At 45.8% G+C, this 26,636-nt stretch overlaps 1 protein-coding gene across 1 annotated transcript in view; it reads left to right on the top strand.

Annotated features, from left to right (window-relative positions):
• LOC146867801 (rap1 GTPase-GDP dissociation stimulator 1-like) overlaps positions 1-26,636 on the top strand; it is a 618,625-nt gene that overhangs the window by 333,604 nt on the left and 258,385 nt on the right. The window contains exons 4-5 of the mRNA XM_085608132.1: positions 24,624-24,749; positions 25,817-25,945. Of these exons, the coding sequence (XP_085464258.1) occupies positions 24,624-24,749; positions 25,817-25,945 (255 nt within the window). The remainder of the gene's footprint in view (positions 1-24,623; positions 24,750-25,816; positions 25,946-26,636) is intronic.

The following is a 26,636-nucleotide window of genomic DNA, read 5'->3' as shown; positions in this document are numbered from 1 at the left end:
TTGCAATACAATGTGTTTACAAATAAAAGTGCAGACTACAAGCTGATGTCAGAAGGTGAATAATGTAGGAATATCAAACAGAAACAAAAGGCCTGCACCTGCAGAGCATCAACAAACAATTTTGCTGAATAATTGGGTAATCTTTATTCTACAACGTCACAAGTGCAGTCAGGACGACTAGATTCATTCTGATTTTTAGTTACTTCTTATGTCCTACCCCATTTATTTCCAAAACATCTTCTCATCCCTACAGAGGCAAACTGAACCCCTTCATTTATAGGAGTATGGTAATCCTTGCATCTGAAAGATTTCTTCCATAAAACATATCACAATATTGCCATAAGCACTGCTTGTGAAATACACCTTTGACCACTGAGTAATGATAAGTTAATTTATGTACAAACTACTCAAGTGCCAGGAAAGTCTGTTATACCAATGAAATCCATCTCTTGCTGTTCACCTGCCGATGTTGCTGTCCTGCCCATGTGACATATAGGGTGCACATCCTGGACCTACAAATCTGTCTGAAGCTCTGCTGGAGTTGTGGTGTGATCCGGGACAGTCCCTTATACCAAGGGCTTGCTACTCGGCTATTGACACATCTCCCCAACCTTGTGGCCTGCTGGAGTTGTGGCCTTCTACTACATGTATAACTGGTGCTATGTTGGAAGAGAGTGTTCTGCCAGAAAGACCCATTACAAGCAGCAGAACTTTCATTTGCATCAGTTCACTGAAGCTTGTCTCCCACCCCTCTGATCTCTTGAATGTGAGACCTGGTGCTACATCTGTAACTATAGTTGCACTGGGGCAGTGGTTGGCCTCCTGGTGGGTCTGTTAGACTTGAAAGACACCTCCTTTACCACCTGTTTATTGAAGACCCCCCCCATCTGGACCCGGTGTTGCATCCGTGGCAGGTTTAACATGGGTACAGCCTTGGCTAAGAGTGGGCCAGTCTGTGGCTTGCCAAAGGCTAGAAGAGACTGATTGAGAGCAAGCTTTCTGCGGTTCAAATTGGCAGTTTTGCTTTTTGCTCTTTGGTCAAACTGCATGCAAGTTACTGTTATGCTAATTACAAAATGTATAGGGCCTCATTTACAACAAACTTACGTGGTGCTGCAAGCCATTTTGCTGCACCGAGCTGCGTCATTTTAAAAGCACAAAGATGCATCGTATTTACAACTATACAATGCATCCTAGTGCTTTCCCCTGCGCTAGCCCACAATTAGCTGCCATGCGCAAATGCAGGTATCCTTAAGGGTGCTTGCGTTGTGGGGATGATTGTTGTTGTGCAGGAAGGGACACCTTCCTGCACAAAAACAATCATTGATGACGTGTTCCTCTTTCTATGCATGCTGAATAATGCAGCATGCAAAAAAGAGGGGAAAAAATTAGGAGAAATAAAAGTATTTCTCCTCGTTGCAACTCCTTATGAGTCCCCTGGGGAGGCAAAGCATTCTAATGCATTCCCTGGTTTACAAAAAGTTGTAAATCTAGGAATGGAGCAGGATTCAGGAGTGTTTTGTGGGAGCCCCCCCCCCCCCAGGGCAACACCCATGGCATGCCCCTTTCACGCATAGTCATGCCAGAAAAGGGGTCGTATTTACAAGGCCATCAAAAACCACGCAGGGTGGCTTTGTGACGCCTTGTAAATATGAGCCAGCACACTGCGTCGCTGGTGCATCAAAAAAAGTGAGGCAGCGGTGGCACAAGTGGCTTGTATATAATACCCATAATTTTTGTAACCATCATAAAGAGGCTAGTGATAAGAAAAGGGTGTGGTTGGGCTCTCCGTAAGCCAGCCGAGGACCGAGCCAAAATATCTGAACATTATTGGGTTTGATTCATTCCGTATTTTAATCAACTTCTTCACAGTTTCATCAATACAATTGTAACGCGCAGTCTTCTCTTTCCTTTGAAACTACTTTAAAAAAGAAATGGAGTCTCCAGTAATCACAAAGGGCCGCATTTACCACAAAATGAGGTGGCACTGCGCTGCAAGCCATTTTGCTGCTTCGAGCTGCATCATTTTAAAAGCCCTGGAATGCATCGTATTTACAACAATACAACGCACAATTGGCTGCCATGCGCTAATGTAGGCACCCTTGCACCATGGTGCAAGGGTGCCTGCATTGCAGGGATGATTGTTGTTGTGCAGGAAGGGACAGTTTCCTGCACAAAAACAATAATTGATGGTGTTTTCCTCTTTCTATGCCTGCTTCAGAATCCAGCATGCATAGAAAGAGGAAACAAACAAGGAGAAATAAAAGTATTTCTCCTCAGTGTGCCTCCTTATGCCTCTACGGGAAGGCGTGGGATTCTGTTACATTCCCAGGTTTACAAAACGTTGTCAATCTGGTAATTCTGCAGAATCCATGCTGTGGATGTTCCCATGCAACACCCACGACACGCCCCTTTCAAGAAAAGTGATGCTTGAAAAGGGGTCGTATTTACTAAGCCGTGAAAAGCTACGTACGGCCAGCACACTATGCCATCTGTGCATCAAAAAAAGAGATGCACCGGTGGCGCAAGGGGCTTGTAAATAAACCCCAAAATATGTTGTGATCTGGCCCCAGAACTGTTAGCATGAACGTTGACAAGAGGATGGAGCAGGGCATTGCAAACGTGAATTCAGTACCTATTAAATAGGGCCAAGGATGAGAAATTTCAGGACATGATTGAGAGGCTGCCCTACCCTGTGTCAAAGTGGGTACATTCACTCAATAGAAGGTTTTGGCTATAAGACATAAATGGTTTTCATTTGCATTCCCCTTGTTGTACAAGAAACGTGGGCTAGGGAAAACTTTCATCTAAAAGGGTTGACAGTCTTTAGGGTGGTTGAAAATAAATGCCAAAAATTTGGGTCTCAAAATCTGTCCACTGTTTGTTGACATATGTAACCTCTAAAAACATGAAACTCATGCAGATCTGATTTGCTGTGGTGAGAAGACTCACAGTGGGTATTTACATTTTTTATAACACAGGAATCAGTTAGCAGGGTACTTCTAACATAACCTGGTGATTTTGTTGAGAAATAATGATTGTTCACTGGCTTCATACCTTCTGGCCACTCAATGTTGGTAGGGTGGGATTTCTATGCTGAAATAATCAGCAAACATATGCAAGACTCTGATCAGGAAGATGAGGATTGTACATAGGGTTCCCTAAAATAATCCTAACAACTTAGTCTAATAAAACGGGGATCTGACCTTTAGAAATCATAAACTCTTCTGTGTTTTCTGTTATAAACAGAAGGACAGAGTCTAACATCCTTGCATGCTGCACTTTGAGATCAGGACACAGGAAAACGACTGTAGCTTTGAGAAACTAGTGTCATCAAGAATACCTTATGGTTGGTGCACTTGAAGGCAGCCAAAAGTAATCAAGCAAGTATAAGGAGGTAATCAATTACGCAATGAAAAGACATATAATGCATAATTTAAGGTGTGAAGGGGTGCCATCTTAAAAGCGACACGGTTATAGGATTGAGAGGATATTTAGAAATTGGTGGAGACTTTTTCTGCTCGTACATGTAAACCTTTTGAATTGCTCTATTTGCTCTAAGGACAGTGTAATGTTTCTCCAGAAGCTGCATGCCACTCACAAAATAGAACCTATGACCACTGACGCGAAAGGTGAACACGCTGCTCCTCCAGGCGCTATACCACTTTCCACCTTAGCCTGAAGACGTGAGCAAGCTGGATAAAATCCCTAGACCACTAGGTGTGAACAGATTGATTTTTTGCCCACCCAACGCTCTAGGACTATGCCCTTATTTAACTCATAGAAGTTGTGATTCCTACTGGCCAGACAGACCCTAACACCTGAGAAATACGCAGTTTGTATACTAGCCAACAAGAAGGGTATTAAAAATGACACTGAGAACCATACACCACTTGACTGCCGGGCAGGACTGGGATATCGTTTCTACTGTTCTTCTCAATTGCATCCACGACTGGTTGAAACTGGGGCTAGTAACCAAAGCCAATACAAGAGAAGATGCTGGCGCCCCCACTTTTGACTCTATTGTTAAATGATATCAAGAAACTCCTTTGGGCATTGCATTTAGATTATCCTAAATTTCCACTCTCCCGTATAGATTGCTCATTTCAGATGACGCAGTAGCGCCATCCTTGACTGAAATACCTAGGCGCGGAATGCCTACGGCGGCGGTGATGACTTCTTGTTCCTGTTCTGGTCAAGTGCATAGTGAAATGAAAATAATGACCAATATTACTCTTCAACTTTTCGAAATCCTTATTCCAAATTGGTCGTATTGGGTTAGAAAAGGGAGACTGGTTTGATTATTGTGGAATTAGATTTGGGCCTTGTTTGAGGTGGAGCCCTCAGATGGCGACAACGTATGTATCCGGAAATTAAAGTACACACTAGTTTTGTGATCATCCCTCCTTTGCACAACAAAGGCAGCTCCTAGAAATTTGGGCCTCGAAGCCATGCTGTGCTGTCGGTTAAGGGAGTTAGCGTGCAGTGTCACCTCGAGTGCTAGAGGGGGTGATTACAGGAGCAAAAAGTCAAGAAGTGCTATTAGCTAAAGACATGCTTTTAAATAGTCTGAGAAAAACAGCCAGGCCCACACTCCGCTGCATTAATTCCAAACACACAATTAAGTCAAATGCGACTGCGCTTTGACTGTATCGAACATTGCGCTTTCATGCAGAAAAAGCTTAAGCTGTACCTTAGTGGGTATTTTGTGGATCCAGAGTGCACGCCTCCTTGCTACGGATCCATTGTAACTCGGGGACAGATTTATCAATATTTCACGCAACACAGCAAGACACCTTGCTGCGCGAAAGGTAGAGGGCAGGAATGCGCCATATTAACATCAAATGGTCCATTTCTGCCCACTCCTTGGGCTGGCGCTCTTTTGACTGATTAGCGCCATTGCAGGCACTCTTGCATCATGGTGCATGGGTGGCTGCGTTGCTGGTATGATTGCTTTTGAGCAGTAAGAGAAATTTTCCTCAACAAAAACAGTCCTCTGAGGATTTGTCCTTTTTCTGTGTGTTGCATAATGCAGCACACATTGAAAGAGGAAAAAACGATGAGAAATAAATATATTTCTCCTCGTTACGCCTCTTCTGGGGGGACGTAGCATTTTGACGCATTCCCAGGTGTACCATTCATGGTACATCTATAAATGCACTAAGATCCATGGGTGGAACACCCGCGCTCCACCAATGAAATGTCTCCCTTGGGCAAAGTAACACAAGGAAGCAACTTGCACTGCCTTATGTTACTCCAGATTTACCAAGTACTGCAGGGCCTCGCATGGCTTTGTAAATATTACTTTAGTGTGGCGTTGCCCTTGCGTCACCTTGTGTAACGTAATGGCATTGCAGCACTTTAATAAATCTGGCCTGCAGTTTTTCCTTTCTTCTAGATCTGCTATGTGGTTGAATTGACCGAGGCCCAGTGCCCTTTGTGAGCAGCACTTTGAAGAAAACAGCTTTACCAAGATAACAAAATAACATGTAATATAAAACATATATACTGGGTAACACATTTACTATGGTCCTATTTTGCCATCTTGGGGTTCTAGTGACATTTACAAACCACTTGTGCTTTGGCATTCTCGCTTATGATGCCACCAGAACCCTCAGTTGCAATATTGGACCATATTGCACTGTTACATATTATGTATCCTAAATGTTCTCTTGAAAACAACCACAGTTAAAAACTGAATTATGGTTATGGCTCAAACATGCACACCCACTGAATTCACAAGCACACACACATTTCACTCAATAACTTGCATCTCCTGCCATGTTTAATTCATGTTTGATAACCTTTTTTCAAGTAATAGTGACAAATTAGTATTTCTTTCCATAGCGATCGATGTGGATTATGGTCTGCATTGTGTGCATTCCAATATACAGCTGGTGAATTTGAGGGGTTTTGCAAGTTTTAACTGTGTTTTTTTAGATAATTTCTATATTTTAATAAAACATTTTATTTCTAACTCCTACTGTGCAAGGCGTTTCGCGATGCACAGAGGGGATTGGTTGCTGCACTTGCCCTGATGCCAACCCCTGCATTCAACCCGGTGGGGTTAGGCAACACCAGTGTCCAACAGGCCGCATGAATCCAAACTCCACCATGCGCCAGCCTTTGGCCATGTGTAGCTTTGGGTGGCCATATGGCTAGTCTATAGTCATAGTCATTAATCAAAGAAAGGGGAGAATGAACCACAAAAAGTCTCTATACCAAAGTCTCAGGAATGTTATCTCGGTGACCCTCAACCACACATTCACAGTACGCTGCGTATATTATCTCCACTTAGTGTGGTTTGGTGGGTAGTGTCACAGTACGTCTGGCACTTGAGTACCCTGTTCTCAAAGTGACACCACAGCCTCCACCCGGAGGGACACTATCTGGATGTCGACAGTGGTGAACGTTTAAACTTATCCCCTATCCTGTAGGTAAATCTTTATTGAGGGAAGAAAATCAGGATAGGAAGAAGACTAAAAACAGATCAGTGTTCTGTGTGGATAGGTCACTGATCCACAACACTTAGTGGTCGGGTCCACTTGTTTCGTCAGGGAACTGTCCATGTGGGTCTGTGGGAAAACGTCAGAGTCAGAACAAGCGATTCTGCCGGAGTAGCCGCAAATGGCTTTCACCTAACTGACAGATACCCTGAAGGAAGATGTCCAACTTGTGAAACAAGGAACAGATACAATCGGTCTGACTCCCCGAAAACGAAGGTGGTGAGTACGAATATCCACCTCTAGAATACCTGTGGAGAGCCAAAAATTGCTCCCTCATATCCATTTTGGTCCTGACGAAAGCCTCTAGACCCTGCATGAGGCTGAAACATGTTGACCAGATCACATTAGACCCTTACCAGTGCATTAAACTAATAATCAAGTTTATTCACATGCACGACCACCATTTTTTAATTTCCCTCTGTCATGTATCTCAAGAATAAAGGACACGGGATTTGACATTAGGAATTTTAAACATCACAGTTCACTGAGCACGAGCACACCCTCGTTCTGATATTTCTGACAACTACTGCACAACCAGTTGGTCTTCCTCCATGGGGAGGTTAGCATTTGGACAAAAAAAGCCCAATGATCATGCTATTACGATACACGACGGCGGAGAATCAAGATATACCGCCTAACGCCAGTGTACGTATATGAGGGTTTTTTAAGGATGACCAACCACGTAAACTAAAAGACCCTGGTGCACAGGACAAGTGGTCCATTCCCCCTACCCTGATATTGTTGTACTAACCTTTGGAAGCTGAGTGGACCACTGCTTCTTCCCCCCCCCCCCCCATTGATACACTACGGTCTGTGGCCTTCATCAAGAGTATGGAAGATCTAAAACTTCAAAGCATCCCACAGATAGTGCAGGTAAGTGTATTGACTCATCCGTCTTCATCAAAGAGCACACTCTGCTCACAACGGAACTCTGTTATAGGTACAGTCTTTGGCCCATAACTGGAAGGAAATCGAGAAAATTAATGGCAACAATACAATTTTTGTAGTGTAATTTTCTTTTATATTTAGGCTGTTTCCCAAATCACCCAGTGAGACACTAATAAAGCAGTAACTAATACCATCACTAATAGGGACATAAAGGTACCAAATAGCATGTGTAAGTAGAAAGATAAAAGTAGGAAGTAAACCATTTAACTTAGGAAGAAAGACACTAACGTGACGCCCCCATTCTTGAAAACACCCTTTTGAAATAAGTGTGTGGTAATAGCTATGTTACTCGGAATGATAAGCACCTTAAATAATCCATGTTGTTGGTGAAAAAACAACAGTGAAAATTGAAGGCATGGAACACATAAGAAACTCTTTGTTAAAATAGGAGTAATCAACACGGGATGGAGGATTTAGGACGAATATGTTTTAGTCTAAGGGTAAGGTTGAGGGTATAAAAATCAGTACATCTAAGACTCAATAGTACAAAGCCTACCACTAACTTGGCTTAAACCCGTCCTGCACAGAGCTGCTGCGTCTCTCTCTCATCCCGAGTCTTAGAGCGGTCTGAGGAGAGGGTGATTTTATACTCTTCCAGGTGGCCTTAATTTGAGAGGTGAAAGGTGAGGAGGACACAATAATCCTTAATTGACTCTGAGCTCGTGGCTAAGGAAAACGGCATGCGGCAGTGCTTAATTTGAGCCGGTGCTTTCTGATGTTCAGCACCGGCACTTAATTGGTTTCCGGTGCTCGGCACAGTCACCTAATTGTCAACACCATACTTACAACAGTCTACCACATGGTGGCGCTGCTCATCAAATTTAGAGATGAGCAGAACAACGGTTGTTGAAGAATACAATATACATTAAAATAGTCCTAAAACCTGCCTCTCCAGCCACTCCTTTAGCTTTGGGGACCTGGAATAATCTGAGCTGCTGCATTTACATGCGAGAGAGATGGTTAGTAGTTGTTTTGGCAGCTATGACAAGGGTGATGGGTGGTGCAAGATGCAGTGGCCTCCTGGTCAGAGCCCTGGCACTTAATATTTTACAAATTAGGCACTGGGCATGCCGTGTATGTTAATGTCGTAAATCAGCCCATAAAGACGTGGAGGGCTCATGTTGTTAAAATGTGGCGTTGGAATAGTGCTTTGTTGTTGGTTATACTTCTAAATGTATTCCACCTATTGCTGTCATAAATAGGATGTTTCAAAGTATTTTAAGCGCGACGACTAGCCGCAGAAGCGTTTGTACATTCATTGTGATTCACCAGAAATCAGCGATGTTGATGGTATACCTATTGCACGTCTCCCATGGGACAGTTGGCAGTGAAATGAAATGGGAGCGAGGCAGCGGAATGGACGGGACTTTAAAAATATTAATGTTTAGTCGCATCACTCTGTGATAAACAGGGGCGTAGCTAGCAGGGTCGGATTGGTAACGCAGGCACTCTGGAAATAGCCGAAGGGCCGGTAGCCGAGTTCCAGCTGTGGGTCGTTTTTTGGGCAGCCTGGGGGCTGTCTGTGCTGTTAGGATGCCACCAGCGGCCCAGTGGGTGCCTGAGTGGCCTTTCTAGAGGCAGATGGGCAGAGGTATCACTTCCTTTCTCCCGCTGGACGGCCCATTAATGTATGCTGATTGAGGGGGGACAGGGGGCTTGAGCAGAAGTGATCTCACTTGTATTCATGTGTGGCTCAGCAGTGCGAACTAATCTGTGCATTATTTTTTATCTAAGTGAAGTTAAAAAAACATGCCCCCCACCCCCTTTCTTAAAACTTCGCTGAAGCAGTGTTTTACGGAAAGGCAATAAGCAAATGTAGGCCACTTGTTTTCGTGTGCCTGGGCTGATTTTTTATCCCAATCCAACCCTAGTAGCTAGCCACTTGGGGGATGGGGGGGGGGGGGGGGGTGGCCTGCTGGCGATTTTCCAGCACTTGCCGCCCCGCGGCAAACATATGGAGGCGGGGGCAAAACTTGTGTGGGCGAACCGCCCACCCTTGCTGCGCCACTAATGATAAAGAATGTACAGCTATCTTTTGTCAATAGGTATTTTACACCAGGTACCGTCTTGTGTGTATGGTCACGCAAGGAAATATGCTCGTGACCGAGGTTTTTTCCCAAAAATAATCTCCATTTTGTAGGGGTTGGAGCTGTTAAGAATGTACTACTGTGAGCTGTGTGTTGCAGGTATTGGTCTTAGTACCAGCCTGTGTGGAGGCCCAGAGCCAAACCCACTATAGGCACCCAACCCCTACTCTGTAAAACCTTCGGCCATGTTCAGCGGACTTTGGTCATGGGACCTGGTCTGTCTGCGTGTTACAGGTGTCCAATCCCAGCTGCACACAACTCCCGCTGCGCAGTCTTTAGCTCTCTCAATCTGTACCATTTTTTCTCAGTCTCTCTCTCTCCTTTATCTACCTTTCTATCTCAAAACTCTGTCTTTTTTAACCCTCTGTGAGAGTTACAAGCTGTTTGCACAATTAGAAGACAAATCTGCTATTAAAAATGGCTGCTATTACAATATTGTTTTGAGTTGCAAATCATTCTCCTTTTTTGTTCCTGGTCTGCTACTTGAGTTTCCAATGCCTCGAGGTTTCCCCAGTCACTACCCTAGTGTCGGAAACTTGCTGTAGTGTCTCCGCTTTCCTATGGAAATTTGTTTCCACAATCAATTTGCAAATTTCAAGTTGGCAAAAAAAAAATCTTTTGACATCTTCACCAGCCAATCACATTTATCTAAAAAAAAAAAGTTTGATAGACAGCATTCCCGAATCACTGAAGAGGTGAATTTGAATGGCAGAGATATTAAAAAAAATGTTAACTCTTTCAAGACCAGCTGGCACTTTTGTGAAAAGGTTATTTCTCAAAAATTTCTGAACGGATTTTCACCAAACAGCAAAAGCAAGCTTTTGAGTTAAGTTCTACTTTACGGCCAAGTTTGGTGTAAATCGATTCACCAAATGTCGATGGAAGCTTGAGCGAAAGCTCCTATGAGATGCAAAAAATGGAAAACACAGCTTTTTTCATCCCTCTGTTAACCTTCTTCACCTGCACGTCAGAGCACAACATTTTGGATAGTGGACCTTTGCTAACTATACTGTTGGAGTGCCAAATTTCATGTTGATCCATCCACAAGAGAAAAGGCAAATGGATGAATGCCCTTTCAATGGAAAGTGTGTTTGAGCCATAACTACACAGTGGTGACTAATATATATTTAAATGTGTAAATAAATGTGGCACAATAATATAGCCTTATAGCCCGCCATAGCGGGCTATACCGGCTGTTAAAGGCCCGCTGCAGCGTTAAAGGCCCGAGCCGAAGGCGAGGGACTTTAACAAAGCAGAGGGACTTTAAAAGCCGGTATAACCCTGCTACGAAGGGCTATAAGGCTATTAGAACATTCTGCCACTAGAGGGCAGAATGTTCTAACAAAACAAACCCTTCAGGGCGCGCAAGGGTATTGAAATCCCCTCAGGCTCCCTGAAGTCTTTGTTCACAGCCAGAGCTGTGAACAAAGACACATTGGAATGTTGGTGCTCTGGGCTTATACCAGCCATTATAAGCACGGAGCGCTCCATTGTTTTAAATGTTCTAATACATCTTATTTAGAGCAACCCTACTGATAAATACACATTCATGCATGTATGACTATGGTATAAAACAAAAGGCCGCATGAGTGGGCAGGATGAGCACATCCTGACTCCCAGGCCTCACTGTCGGACCCTTAGGTACTTAATCATTAAGTTTGTAGTTAAACATTTTTTTGACATGGAATCCTTGAACTTCAAAAGGTGCAAACTCTTCCGTTTTCACCTTCAGCTGTGCCGTTATAGATGTCTTGATGGGATGCTGGCTCCCCTGATGAGACCTGACCTAACCAAATATGGAAAAAACGTTTTGAGACCACAGAGCCAGTTGTTTGTAATCTAATTAATGCGTTTATCCTCTGGCATTGTCCCAATTGAATTTAAGGAGGTAGCCGTTTCCCCTTTCTTCAAAAAGATGACCATTTTACTAGAAAGCCGTCACACTTCTAACGTATCTCCAACTTCTCCCCATTAAAAGGTAACTTGAAAATGTTGTGACCCATCAATTTCAGTCCTTCCTGGAGATTAACAATGCTCTTCATTATGCTAAGATGTCTTTCAGCAAGACGGTGGAAGTATTCCCTTAATGTGCTACATTTTGCACAACCATGCTGCATTGTGCAAAATATAAAGTGTAATACCAGATTTCCAAATGTTGGACTTGGCACTTTTTGCAGGGTCCTCCCTGAACTTTTTTGCCTTCCTCCTAGTCTGTTGGTGGTTCTAGGACTCTGGGCACTTAAGCACTGCTGTCCAGCGTAAAGTGCATGTGCTCTCTGTGGTAAACATGATAGGATTGGTCTGCACCTGTTTGGCATATCTAATTAACCTGTCAGTCCCTTATAAAGTGGTATCTCAGATACCCGGGCCGGTAAATTAAATGCTACTGGTGGGCTTGCAGCGCTGATTGCGCCACCCATTAAAGTAGCTTTTCAAACCTCAGTGCCTGTGCGCGCAGTGTTACTGCCTCTGTGACGTGGCACCTAAAGTGTGTGCCATGTCTGTGACCCCCTTTTACTGCATGTCAGTCACCCCTAGGGTAGGCCCTAGCTAGCCCTAAGGGCAGGGTGCATTGTAGGTAAAAGGTAGGACATGTACCTTAAGTGTGTGACATGTCCTGGTAGTGACAAACAGCCATTTTGGTTTTCTCACTTTTGTGAGGCTGTCCTCTCATAGGAATGCATTGGGGATTCCCTTATAAGTGTTTCAGTGGTAATTCCTGATATGAGAGGAGCAGCATGTTCAAGTTTGGTATGTTTAGAATAGTAATAAAAAATCCTGTGCAAAGGTGTGCGCAGATTTATTATCACTATTTTTAGAAATGCTACTTTCAGAAGTTGGCATTTCTGTGTGCTATGTGTCTGCCTGCCTGATGTGTATTGCATGTCTGGCTCTGGAGTGACAGGGGCTGTTGAGGTATGTGTGACTCCAGCGAGGGCAGGGTGAGTCAGCGCTAGGCTGAATGGGAGATCTGCATTTGGAGTAGTGGGAGGAGTAGTCCCTTGACCCTGAATATGTCTGTGCCTGCCTAGGTGAATGCTGGCTCCGCCCCCCTATGGTGGGTCTAAGGGCCAAGCCCCCTTCTGACAAAGGAGGGTGTGAGCACTGTACACAGAGTGCTCCAACACACCCAGAACCATTTGAGACTGGTTCCCCCATGCCTTGTGCCAGGTCTGAACAAAGAAGAAATGTTTATATATACTGGGGCTGTGACCCCATGAGATGTGATTCCCTGTGACTTGGGGGGAGGGGGGACTTGCTGCTGCTGGGCCCCAGGAGGAACCACCACGAGGTAATGCCTCCCTGCTGGAGGGCCCTGTGTGCTGGCCTGCCTGGGCCCAGCTTTTACCCAGGAACTGTTGGGGCACATCCCCTCGTGAGCGCTGCACCTTTATTTTTGTTGGTGGCTCCAGGCCCGGAAGAGTGCTTGTGGCACTGCAGCGCGAGGCTGCAACGTGACTGGAGGGAATCCTGCCATGGGGATTCCCCCGTACTTCCATAGCAAAGCGGGAGCCCACCCTGCATTGACACCAGCGAAGCGGGAGCCTACCCCGCATTGTGGGTACTTTGGCAAAAGAGCGGGTGCCCACCCCGCACTGCCGCTGCTTAGGGGAGCAGGAGCCCACCCCGCTTTGGTGTGTATCTTGAAGGCGTGAGACTACCCCGCATCTCGTATCTCTCAGGAGGGCCGCCGCACCACGAGCGATGACCCGGAAGCCAGGCAAGCTGCCTAGTTGTGGGCGGGACCTAGCTGCCGGCCGGCCGACTTGGCCGAGTCAGCCGGACGTTCGGAAGAGCCCTGCTGACACCGTGGAGGAGACGTCACTTCGTCGGCCGGCGAGACCCGACCGGAGCTGTCCCATGGTCTGCATGGAGATGGAGCCTTTTGAAGAAGACCCTGGTGAGTGGGGTCTGTGACGGGCACTTCGGGTGATGAATACAGGCCCCAGCTAGGCCCGCAAGGCACAAGGGTTCGCTCTCCTGTAACGGAATCTATAAGGAAGTTGGCACGGAAACTGCAAAGTACAAAAACAGCATTTATTAACCCTTAAGGGTGGTCCTACAATCCACACAACACCCTTCAGTATTGCATGGAGTAGCACAAAGAACTTGCGTACACAGTCCCCTTTTATACACAACAGAGGGGCTCATAAGTGGGTGGATACAACATGAGGCCGAAGAACATTACCATTTATGGTCATTCTCGATACTGAATCAATACATGGGCGGAGCCATCACACTCCTTGAGCCCGCGAAACACATGGTCAAGCAAGGCTAATTATAACAGATGTGGTCAAGTCTGGGCATGCGCCAGATGGACAAGAGAGAGCTATTTATAGACTGTTACTAGGCAGATTACAAGAGCAACTAACACAAAGGTCGGACTCTCCTCGTGGCGAACACGTGGCACATGATAATACAAAATGGATTCCAAACTTCGGTCAACATAACAGAGAAAACATGTCTAAAGGGAAAGCATTAATGTCTTCAGCAAATGCTTAATCACATTGCTGTTTTAATTTACAACAGACGACCCTTTCAGCATTTACTGAAGACATCCGGTTTCCAAAAATCATCATATATGTCAATTATCATCATTCCTTTAACCTCTTTAGCTAGACGCTTCTGATGAGCAACATCGGCAATAGCTTTCTTATCCGGGATGCAGAATGAAATGCATACGGAACAGAACAATGGTCCACATTGAACACACATACAGAAAAAGAACAGAATTGCTATAATAATACAGAGACCAGTTAAGACCTTCCATCCCCAGGCAGTAACCAATGCCCAAAACCATCCAGAAAAGGACCAAGTGCCGTTTTCTGTGTGGATTTCAGCTGCTATTTTATGCAGCTTGTTAATGGCGTTATAAACGGATGGCGTATGATCAGGGATGAACACACAGCAACTACTTCCAATAATTTTACAGGCTCCACCTCGATCAGCTAGCATTACATCTAATACCATACGATTCTGCAATGCAACAATCCTAGTTATTTGTAACTCTTCCGTAAGATTCCCAAGAGCAGCAGCAGTCTGATTTGTCACAGCTTCTACCACTCTTGTTAATCTTCGAATCTTCCTACTATTCAAAGCGGCTCCAACAAAGAAAAACAGTCCTAAGTTAAAATCAATATACTGCTGCAAGCTGGTATCAGTCTGATCCACTTCATCAATCGATAAAGTACGTTTATATCTATTTACAGTCACATTATTCAACAATTTCAAATCCTTATGGTAAGATGCTGGTGCTAGGAATACAGGGGGTAATAGGAAGGATACATAACATACCCCAGACCACCCAGCCGGCAAACGGTAATAACCTTTATTTCCGCACACAAAATAGGTATTATGGGACGCTAGGAAGGTACTGTTATTCAATCCATCAATGTTCAAGACAGTTAGGCAATCACTGACACCGACAGGGATAAAACCCACACTCTGGACACACAGGTCCGCTTGAGCCTGTGCCACTTGGATCACGAATTTGTCCTTCCCCACAGTGTCTCTGGTGTTCGTGAAGATATATGGAATGGATTCATTGTCTGGTCGGTACTCTTCCCATTCCCAAATTGTCCCATTCGCTTGCGGATATCCATTCTTGTCTTGATGGCATTCTTTATTAAGTCTAAAAAGCAATCGTCCCACTGTCGGTTTCCGAGTGGCAAACAGTAAGGTGTACCATGCTCTACAAGAGCCATTATGAGAGAAAGGAAGTGGTATGAATGGCGTACCTCCTTTCTTCTGATGGGCCGGCATCATCCCACATATCCAACAGTTCGTAGCGTTCGTAGCAACGTGGGTATGATGCAGCATCTGAATGAAAGTGTTATTCAAATAAGACTGCCGATGCTTCAACTCTTGATACGGCAATGTATAGAAGTAGTGCTCCGCAGGCACCGGAGTCGTCAACACAAGTGTTTTCCGAGCAGGAGTTACCTCCTCTACAAACCATGTTGTTATTCCAACAATAGCTACTGTTAGCATGAACCCCAACGCACAAAGGATTTTCTTCTTCTCCATGTCAAAGGAAACAATACCCTGATATCTTCCTGAAACTAAAAAGTCTGTCTGAACTCTTCCCCTTGGGCAGCGGTTGATTTCTTCACCAGCGGGCCAAGACGGGTGTCACTACACTAATGCAGGGCTGATCCCCCCCCTTGCCTCATCGGCTCTCCGTTTCACTAACCCAAGGGCCGTTCTGACAGTATGTCCCGGTACTGGAAACCTCACTTCCTCGGTCGAAGATGATATCGCCTTCCTCCAGAAGTCGCGTGGTCCGGAAAGAGCTCCTCAGTGTCACCCGGCTCCGCAGCACGGCCTGTCTCTGCTGCCAGGATTTCTCGTTGATCGGTCAGCACGGCAGACTCCACCAATCCGGGCGGTACCTTTCGACAGTGCAAGGAATGGATCCAATTCTTCCTGTTCGAGACTCGCACAGCCGTCCTCGTTGCAAGGAGGACTTGCTCAGGGCCCACCCATCGCGGCTCCAAACTGTTCGTTCTGTCGAAGACTTTCACCATCACATGGTCACCAGGCCGGAGACCATGTCCTTCACCGGTAGACCGATCAGGGAGCGCCTCTCGGACCTGTTGATGAATAGAAACCAAGTTATCCGTTAACTGTGCCAGATAATCGCTCATCATTACACAAGGTACATCATACACAGCCTTAGGCCTTGGTGGACCCCAAATGTTCATTGGTCGTCCAAATACTATTTCATACGGCGTAAGGCCGGTTCGAGAGTGTGGCACTGATCTAATTGACAATAACGCCAGTGGCAGGGCGTCTGGCCAAATCAGAGACGTTGAAGCTTGGATTTTGGCTATCTTAAGCTTCAGTGTACCATTATACTTCTCGACTAGTCCTGCAGACTGAGGGTGGAACACGGCGTGGAACTTCTGGGTGATGCCCAGGCCCTTCAAGACGTACTTTATAACATCCGCTACAAAGTGAGGCCCATTATCACTCCACAGAAGTCTACAGACGCCGTATCGAGGGAAAAACTCTTTTAGCAGTAGCTTCGCCGTGGTCATTGCAGTGTTGTCTTTCGTAGGGTACGCCTCAACCCATTTACTGAAGGCGCAAACCACTACTAGAACATACTTCAAATTGTTACAGCGCTCAAGCTGGATATAGTCCATCTGCAAAACCTCAAAGGGTGCAGTGGGCGTCGCAAATCCTCCTGCTGGAGTTCGAGTACCCTTTCCTGGGTTGTACCTCAGGCAGATCATACAGGTCTGCACCACCCTCTTCCCTGTGCTAGCAATCTCTGGATGCTCCCAAACTTGGGTAAGCAATTTCACAATTGCGGAAGCTCCAACATGTGCTAGCCCATGTGCCATCTGAACCATAGGTTGTACGAAAGCCGTGGGTAACTTCCATCTATCCATCTGCTTATTTCTCCAACAACCCTCATCATCCAACTCTCCCTCGCTAGCCCATTGCTCCCGCTCTTTATCGGAAGCGGTCCGTTGTATTTCGCGCACTTCCTCCTTCGCATCACGCCATCTTTCCACCTGTGACTTTACTACATACATGGCAGTAGTACCGGGCTGCATCGCAGTCTCCCGTGCTACTCGATCCGCTAGCGCATTCCCTTCTCCAACTTTATCAACCACTTTCCTATGGGCGCTACACTTAACAATGGCAATTTTCTTTGGGTATGTCAATGCGGTTAAAAGATTGTGAACTAACTCTCCATGCATTATCTGCACCCCATGTGACGTTAGAAACCCTCTCTCCTTCCAGAGTAGGCCGAAGTCGTGCGCTACTCCGAAGGCATAGCGGCTATCTGTGTAAACATTCACACATAATCCTGTACTGAGCTCACATGCTCGTGTTAATGCTATCAGTTCCGCTGCTTGAGCTGATTTCTGTGGTATGCGTGCTGTCTCCACTATCGTTTGTAACGTGGTAATTGCATACGCTGCTGAAGTCGTACCATCTGGTAGCTTCAGGCATGATCCGTCCACCCACAGTTCTCCATCTACATCTGAAAAGGGCGTATCCTGGAGATCAATACGACCCTTTGTTTGTTCCTCAGTCACAAGAATACAATCATGCGCTTTCCGCGCCTCAGGCTGAGTTTCGGGGTATGGCAACAATGTTGCCGGGTTTAACGTTACGCACCTTTTCAACGTAATATGAGGAGCCAAAAGCGTCAACTCATATCCCGTCAAACGGGCACTGGTCAAATGCTGCGTCTTTGTTTGATTAAGCAGGGCATCAACAGCATGGGGGACTAATACCAACAGCTTATGAGATAACACAATTCCCTCGCTTTGGCGTATTGACACAGCTGTCGCCGCAACCGAGCGAAAACACCCTGGTAATGCTCGGGCGACAGGATCAAGTACAGCCGAAAAATATGCACAAGGGCGCTGCTTGTCGCCGTGCATCTGCACTAAAACTGACAATGCACATCCATCTTTCTCATGCACATACAACGAAAAGGGTTTTGCATAATCAGGGGTCCCTAACACTGGTGCTGAACAAAGGGCCTGTCGCAGTTGTTGAAAAGCAGCATCACACTCATCTGACCAAGGGATTGGGATAGGCGTATCCTTTGTCAAAAGGGCTAACAATGGCTTAGCTATGTGTGAAAACCCCAATACCCACTGTCTACAAAAAGAAACGAGGCCCAAAAATGCACGGACATCCTTCTGTGTGGATGGTCTCGGTGTATCCAAAATTACTTGGATACGATCCGGTGTGAGTGCACGTCCCTCCTTAGACAAAAGGTGACCCAAATAAGTCACCTTTGGTCTACAGAATTGCAATTTCTTCCGAGATACCTTATGATTGTGGGATGCTAAAAAGGAAAGTAAGGATAGCGTGCTTTTTTCACACCATTCCAGGGTGTCAGCCGCCAACAAGATGTCATCGACATATTGAATGAGGGCGACCCCCTCGAGTAAAACAAAGGAATCCAACTGTCGTTTCAAAGCCTGACTGTAAATACTAGGGCTTTCTGTGTAGCCCTGGGGAATTCTACAAAAACGATAAGATCTATTGTTTAATGTGAACCCAAAAAGAAATCGGCTATCGGGGTGAATGGGAATAGAAAAGAAGGCATTTTTCAAATCAATCACTGAGAACATGGTCGCCGTAGGCGGGACCAAGGTAAGCAACGTCGTGATATCGGAAACCACCGGGTACTGAGGTATCACGATCTTGTTTACCTCCCTCAAATCTATTATGAACCGATAGACCTTTGCATCCGTGTCCTTTTTCAGAATAGGGAGAATCGGACTGTTACAGATATTATAGGGAACTTCTTCCACTACTCCCACTGCGATCAAATCTTGCACAATCTGTATGAGAGCCTCCTCGCCCTCCTGGGAAATACGATACTGCGGGAGGCGCGGTAACACCGCCCCCTCCTGGACACTAATGTGGACCGGAGGAATCACCATTTGTCCCACATCTGTGTCCGAAGTCGCCCATAAAGCTCGAGGGAGGGTGGCCAACAACGCATCCTCCGATATCGTACACATCCGCCCTGACCGGGGGTAGTTGTCATTTAAGATCACCCTCACACCCTCAGGGGAGCAGCGGATCGTAGCCCTAAAGTGCTTTAACATATCAAGGCCCATAATGTTATCCGGTGTATACGGAGCAAGCAGAAACGGACAGGGCGCAGAAAAAGAATCAACCTTAAATGTTAGGGGCTGTGAAAGAGGGCTTCGGGAGAGTGTACCGTCAAACCCTACCGATGTAACCACTGAGCCGGATGGGGGAGCCCCCGGAACCAAGTACCTAGACAATGCACTACGTGTCGCTCCTGTATCCACTAGGAACTGATCAGTAGAACCTAAAACCTCAGCCGATACATAAGGACCCGTCTGATCGACCGGCACCTCAACTGATTCAGACCCCCATCCAACGCATTCCTATGCATGCTGAGAATCATGATATCCTGATCGATCAATCTCCGATACATGATACTGATGCTGGCGATCGAAAACATTTGAGCTATCTCGGTGCTGCCCAGCGGTATCGAAACGAACGTGATCGTTAGAATTCCCTCTAAAGTTCGAGGAACCCCCTCTACCTCTCGGGCCACCCGGAGTATGCCCCTGACGCGAAGCACGCAACACTGGGCAATCCCTGGCCCAATGGCCCAATTGCTTACAATACGCACACTGGTTCCTATTCAAATCAGATCGGCCCGAAGGGGGACCATAAGATCCTCCCCTTCCTCTATTATTACCCCGTCGGGCGGGCCATATACTTGTGCCAACATTACCTTAGTCTTAAGATCTTTCGATTTCTTTTCCTCCTGGCCCTTCGCCTCGTGCTCCTGACGCTCATAATACTGAGCGATAGTCAGAAGGGCCGTCGGCGTCGCGGAGGACCAGGAACTCTCGCTCGCTTTTAAACGGGCCGCAACTGCCGGTAGCAGATTAGCCACATATTTGTCCGCGAAAAGATGGCGGCCCGTGTCGTCAGTTTCCTCAAAGCGCGTGAAGAAATCTGCAACTGACTCGTCAACTTTCTGTTTACATGCAGCTAACATATTCCAGTCAATCTTTTTAGGGGGAATAATTGTTTTCAACTTAGCCACAATAGCAGCAGGGAGATCTAAAATATTCTGGGGTGGTTTCTGTGCGGGCTTCCTCTCCCTGTCTTCATCCTCAAGCTCAGACCACCGGGCCTTGAAGGCAACCACATCATCTACCTTTCGGACAGACCGCCACGTGTCCGGTGGTAGAATAAGACCAAAGAACAGGTCTATATCCGCTAAGGTCATAATGCAAGAATTCAAGGCCCCCTCGACTTCTTCATAGAAGGCCGCTGGATTCTTGCGGGGGTCAGGCAATGCATTCTTTAACGCCATAACATCGGCCCTATGCCATGGAGTATAAACCCAATTATACACAAAATATCCCCTAGCATCGGCGGAGTTAATGTCCGAGCTAGTCCCCGCTCCTTTAGGAGGAACATACAAAGGCGCCGCCTCTCGCATTGGTTTAGCATGCACTACGTCATCCTTATCTGACTGGGAGGGGGATGAGTGGCCCCCTGCTGCAAACGAATCCGATTGCTTCTCCTCCTCCGTTTGTTGGCGTGTTTTCTCTCTAAGGGCCAGCACCTCGTCCCGCAAAGCGAACAACCGCCGAGCCGCCTCAGGAGCCTTAGGGGGAGAAAAAACACCATTACGTAATGCTCCGGCATCCGAAGACACTTCGTCAGGCTCAAGAACACTAGAATATTTTCGGAAAGCAGTAATTACTTCATCCGCGAAATGAGACAGAAAATACACCCTCTCTCTATCTTGCCATGACCCCCAAGTATGGAACAACTCCTCCTTAGACATCTTGCCCTTAAGTGCACGGAGGGAAAGTTTCCGAAGCTCAGCCATATGCTCGGCCGATAACATGGACCGTGTGTCTACCTTACCCGAAGCCGGGCCAGAATCTTGCGGCCGCGGAGCAGATGCGCCAACATAAGGGGGCGGAGAGCGATCTAGCAAATAAAAATCATCATCAGGATTATTAAGGACAGGATAAAGTGGCTGGCGAACAACATATTGACCCGAAACTTGTAGCCTACGCTCTTTCTCTTGTCTGTCCGCCTGCTCTTTGTCCTCCCGACGCTTCGCTTCCTGTGCTCGCACATGATCATTCTTCCGTTGGTCTTTATCATACAGCGCTTTCTCACGCTTCTCTCGCTCACGCACTTCCTTCACCCATAATCGCACACACTCAAACATATCCTGACGAGCACGTCGCTTACACATACACTGTTCCACATACTCAATCTTACGTATATCAAACGATCCATACAAAGGCCATCGCAACTCAGGATCCTTCTTCGTGTATTTCCTCCATACTGTGCTGTACATTATGGAAGAAAGACCATGCTTTACATACATATCCCTATTAGGCGTCCCCTCTGGGGGAGCTGGAGCAGATTCCTCGAGGTTCAACCGGTTTCCAAAACAGCAGCACCACTTACGGAGTGCGCTGAAAGCAGGCATGCTCAGAAATAATGCAAAATATGCAATATTATAAAAAATGGCACTTAATCGTTGCGCCGTTCAAAGTTACACAGCTCTGGAGAAATCTCTCCACATTACCTGCCTATATGTGTTGCAACGCATATATTTTCACAAAGACAAATACAAAATATGACTAGTCATCATCAATCAAACTCAAATAGCCAACCCAGGCTTCAAAAACTCGGAGCAAGTACCGTACAACGGTTCTTACCAATCAAGAGTCCAGATTCCAACTGCCAAGCTCCACAATCGCCCAAACGGCTCTCACGGCAGGACCGACAGAAGAGGTCTCAGTCGATGACCGGCGCCACCCAGACGGTCAGCTCGGAAGGGAAGGAAGAAAAACCTCGGGATGTCAGGGCTAAGACGCCGCTGGCAGTGATCACGTCCCCGGCCAAACTCCTCACCTTCGTCGCGACCAGTCCTTCGAGCATCCGAGTCGCCGATGAGCCCCACGTGACGGGCGCCAATTGATGAATACAGGCCCCAGCTAGGCCCGCAAGGCACAAGGGTTCGCTCTCCTGTAACGGAATCTATAAGGAAGTTGGCACGGAAACTGCAAAGTACAAAAACAGCATTTATTAACCCTTAAGGGTGGTCCTACAATCCACACAACACCCTTCAGTATTGCATGGAGTAGCACAAAGAACTTGCATACACAGTCCCCTTTTATACACAACAGAGGGGCTCATAAGTGGGTGGATACAACATGAGGCCGAAGAACATTACCATTTATGGTCATTCTCGATACTGAATCAATACATGGGCGGAGCCATCACACTCCTTGAGCCCGCGAAACACATGGTCAAGCAAGGCTAATTATAACAGATGTGGTCAAGTCTGGGCATGCGCCAGATGGACAAGAGAGAGCTATTTATAGACTGTTACTAGGCAGATTACAAGAGCAACTAACACAAAGGTCGGACTCTCCTCGTGGCGAACACGTGGCACATGATAATACAAAATGGATTCCAAACTTCGGTCAACATAACAGAGAAAACATGTCTAAAGGGAAAGCATTAATGTCTTCAGCAAATGCTTAATCACATTGCTGTTTTAATTTACAACACGGGTGCCAGACCGGCGAGGCTGCACAACGAGGAGAGCTCCAGTGAGTGGGGCCGTCCTCGCGCATGGTGGGGCCGAGAAGAGGCACCGGAACAGTCCCAAAGGAGGGGGCTCACGGGGCTTAGTGTATGGAAGTCCCGAAGGGGGGCTTCAAAGGCACAGTGGTGCCAGTGCTGATAGGATTCCATCCCAGCTGCACCGCGAGAGCACGGGCAGCTGCACCGGGTGGGCATTTTTTTTGTTCTTAAGTCCCGGAGTGGGACCGGAGCGGCACGGTGGTGCCAGAGCTGATTGGCTCCCACAGCTGCACCGCGAGAGAGAGCGGGCAGCTGCTAAAAGGGGGCATCCCTTGCTTCATTATGAGGAAGGGGTGAGTTGCACCCCACGCCCCCAGCGCATTGTGTTGTGTTTTCGCTGCATTGGCAGCCAGAGGGCTACTTGAGAGGCCATACATTTACGCCAAGACATTTTGGACAGAGGGCATTTGGGCCTCCTAGAAAGGCCAGTTGGCCTGGGGTCATTTCCATGGTTGGTACCTGTGTGTACTGTTAGGGTACAAGGCCCTAAGGGATTGCATAATGTGTTTATGCCTAATGTGTGTATGCCTATGGTTAGGCCTAAGGTGTTTTATGCCATGTGTTGATGCAGACAAAATGCGTTTATGTTGCAGGTGATAATGCTAAGTACAGTATTTTACCAGTAGTCACTGGTTGTGTTTTATCTGTGTTACTAGTGCTTTCTAAAGGTTCTGACAGTGGCCCGATTGGCCCTGTCCTGTATATAATCCCCTGTGAATATTGCCCAGTGCCAGTTGGCACAGTGCATATGTGTGATTATGATTCTAATGTGTTTTGGATAATGCAAAGGCTATTTTTTATATAACCTTGTGTGGAGTTTCTTTTGTAGTGTGCTTAGTGTGTTGCTGCTATGTGTGTGTGTTGCGCAAACGCTTTACACTTTGCCTCTGGGATAAGCCTGACTGCTCGTGCCAAGCTACCAAGGGGGTGAGCAGGGGTTATCTTCAGCGCGTAACTTCCTTGCCCTGGCTAGAGTGGTGGTTTCTGCCTAGTTTAGGAGCTTGCCCTAGCCAACCAGAAATCCCAATTCTAACACCAAACAAATTACTTGTTCAGTAAAATGTCAATAAATGCATGGGCATTTAAAAGGAACAGTAAATGAGGACCCGACACAGATTCGAAAATCTGCTTATTCGTAATTTGGAAATATTTCTCTGACTCAAATTAAAGACATAAGCTCTCCCGGCCACTCAGGATCATGTAGGTCTGTACGACTATACCAGTGCTTCAGATATGCTGCCATGTCGTAGGCTCCACGTTTTGAGTCACCAGGGATACAGAGGCAGCAAAACCAACTTTGGTGACCCACATCAGAATGGCGAAAGGCAAAGTCTTGACTAACTTCATGGGGTGGACGCTGATATACAGAGTGAGCCTAGACACAGAAGGCGAGGCCCTAACCACTGCCATGGGTGATACCCTTAGCCGAGACAATAGAAAGTATTCAAGACTTTGAAAGACTTTTCATTACAGGTGTATACAAGGAGGTTTAAGTAGCAGAAGCAAACCTAGAACTTCTGAGATACAATTATTGGATGCTGATCAATCCATGGTTAAAAGAAATGGAAGACTCTATGCTTTAAGACTGAATGTTTGAATTCTTGAGACCCTCAGTACAAATTAAGTGATGATAAATCATGAAACAGTAATGCAAGGAAATGCCTCTTTTTGCATGATCACTCCCAAAGTTTTGGACTGTTGGTAATTTTTTTAAAACTCTTAGAGGCATATTTACAAGCCCCTATTGCCATCACAATGTCACTTTCAGTGACGTTGTGATGGTGATAGGGGCCTCGCCTTATTTACAAGGTACAATTCGACTACCCAATTGCTGAATGTTATGGTATTAGTGTATGTTGCATACATTCTCATCCCGCTTTCTTTGTCCTGGTGATTGATCTTTCCTTTTCTCTCCCTCTTTTTGCAGAAGAAATGCGCAAGCCTTGTATTGATGCAGGTCTGATTCTGGAACTGGTTTCCATCTTACAGAGCTCAGACCAAGAGCTTCTTCTCCATGCTGGCAGGGCAATCGGTCGTCTCTGTTACGAAAACTGTAAGTATCTAGACTGTACTTCACGGCGAGTCTTCTAGTGCAATCTTGCCTTTTTACTCTCTGCTTAATGCCAGCATTCGGACTACGGAAAGTAAACAGTATATTTCCCATCCTCGTTGACTGCCTCTGAGGTGAAGTCAATTGGTGATTGACTGGGTTCTAGTATAGTCCATGTGCTTATGCTGTGGAAACCAGTACACTGTAAAGTGGGCAGTATCCTCCCATTTCATTATACTGAGTGTTTTCAATGGTCAATATTCAGCCATGAAATAAGATGTGAGGATGGTGCTGAAAAACAATACCACATTACTCCACCCAAAACATAATGTATGTTGTGTATGGAATAGAAGCCAAACATAGCTAGTTTCTCCACACTGTACATCTGATTTGACCCCTCCATCTATTGTAGGTGTTATCTGTGGTAGCAGAGAATAGCATTTGGGTTCCACATCCTTTTAACCTTCCTCCACTCTGCTGAATCGGCCATCCAAGGTGAGACAGAGTCTTACTTCTCACTGCCCATCAAGCAGCTGCTAGATTGTGGTGGGCATAATCTGCTAATGACTCTGGCCACACTACTTGAATAGGGTGCTCTATACACTGAGCCATATTACTCATGTCGCTCAACACACTGAGGCTTTTTCCAGTGATTAGCTAGTGTTTATCAGGAGACATGATAGGAAGGTAACAAGACTGCTCTTATAGCTATGCTCAAGATAATGTCGATCATTTACACAACTAACCAAATCACCCTTTACCCTTAAATAATACATGTTTTTGTCATTTTACTTAATTGTACTCCTTTTATCAAGCTTGGAAGGGCAAATAAGTGAATTGACAGTTCTTTTATTCAAAAATATTGCTTTAGATGATCCACAAATCTGTATTGCATGAACTGAAACTTTTGGTTTATCATATCTGTGAGGTACGATTCCCATTGAAGATCCAGCTGAGAGAATCTTGGGTCTGTAATTGTTACCTCTGCTTTGCTCAACACCTGTCAGTATTCCCTGCCTCTTTGGTAGGTGTCTCCATTATGGACCATGTTTTCCCTGCTTTACTTTTAGGTGAACTTCAGGAGCAGCTAGTAGAGGCGGGAGCAGTTGCTTCCCTTGTCCGGACATTTGCAGACTTTCCAGAAAATGACATCCTGGTGAGCGTGGGGTTGGTAGCCCTGTCCAATCTTGCAGACCTAGGTGAGTAGGGCCTCTCTGCTGCATTTCTAACTTTTACTATGATGTGATAAAAAGGCAAAGGCAAATTTCCAACTAATGAGGTAGAGAGTTTATAGATCATGTGCCTAGAACTTTGGGCCACTGTTCTCAGACCTACAGATTTCATGAGTAGGTTAAGGTTAACATTACGTTATAGTTAGGTGCGACAAAAAAAGAACTGTTTTTGTTACAAAAATCTTAGAATTTCACAGAGTGACGTAATAGTTAGGTGAATATCTCAGTGACAACATTAACATTTTGACCTAAAGAAACTGCAGAAATTCACCAGTTATAGTGAACAGAACTAACTATAACTTGCACCCCCTTCATGCTCTGCTTATGAGCTCACATATTACATTACTCATGACATGTTCTATGACATAATTTATGGCATTTTAAATGACATCTTTGAAGGCATCACTGATGACATCATCCAAGCTTCTGTTCTACACATTGCTCCATAAATGGTTATGGCTTGAGAGCTATGAAAGTAAGTGCACAATAGCTCAGAATAATATGAAGCATTATTACTGCTTTCATATATAAAACCCCATAGGTAAAACTAGCTTGTGTTATATGCAACATTGACCCTATACCATACACTTCCCGGGTAGCCGAGTTCATGTTGAGTATCAACCACAGGTAAAAGGATAACCTGTACTGCACATGGTGT

Source organism: Triturus cristatus, chromosome 1_2 (genome assembly GCF_964204655.1).
Source record: "Triturus cristatus chromosome 1_2, aTriCri1.1, whole genome shotgun sequence".
NCBI lineage: Eukaryota > Metazoa > Chordata > Amphibia > Caudata > Salamandridae > Triturus > Triturus cristatus.
This window is presented reverse-complemented; position numbering and strand designations above follow the sequence as displayed.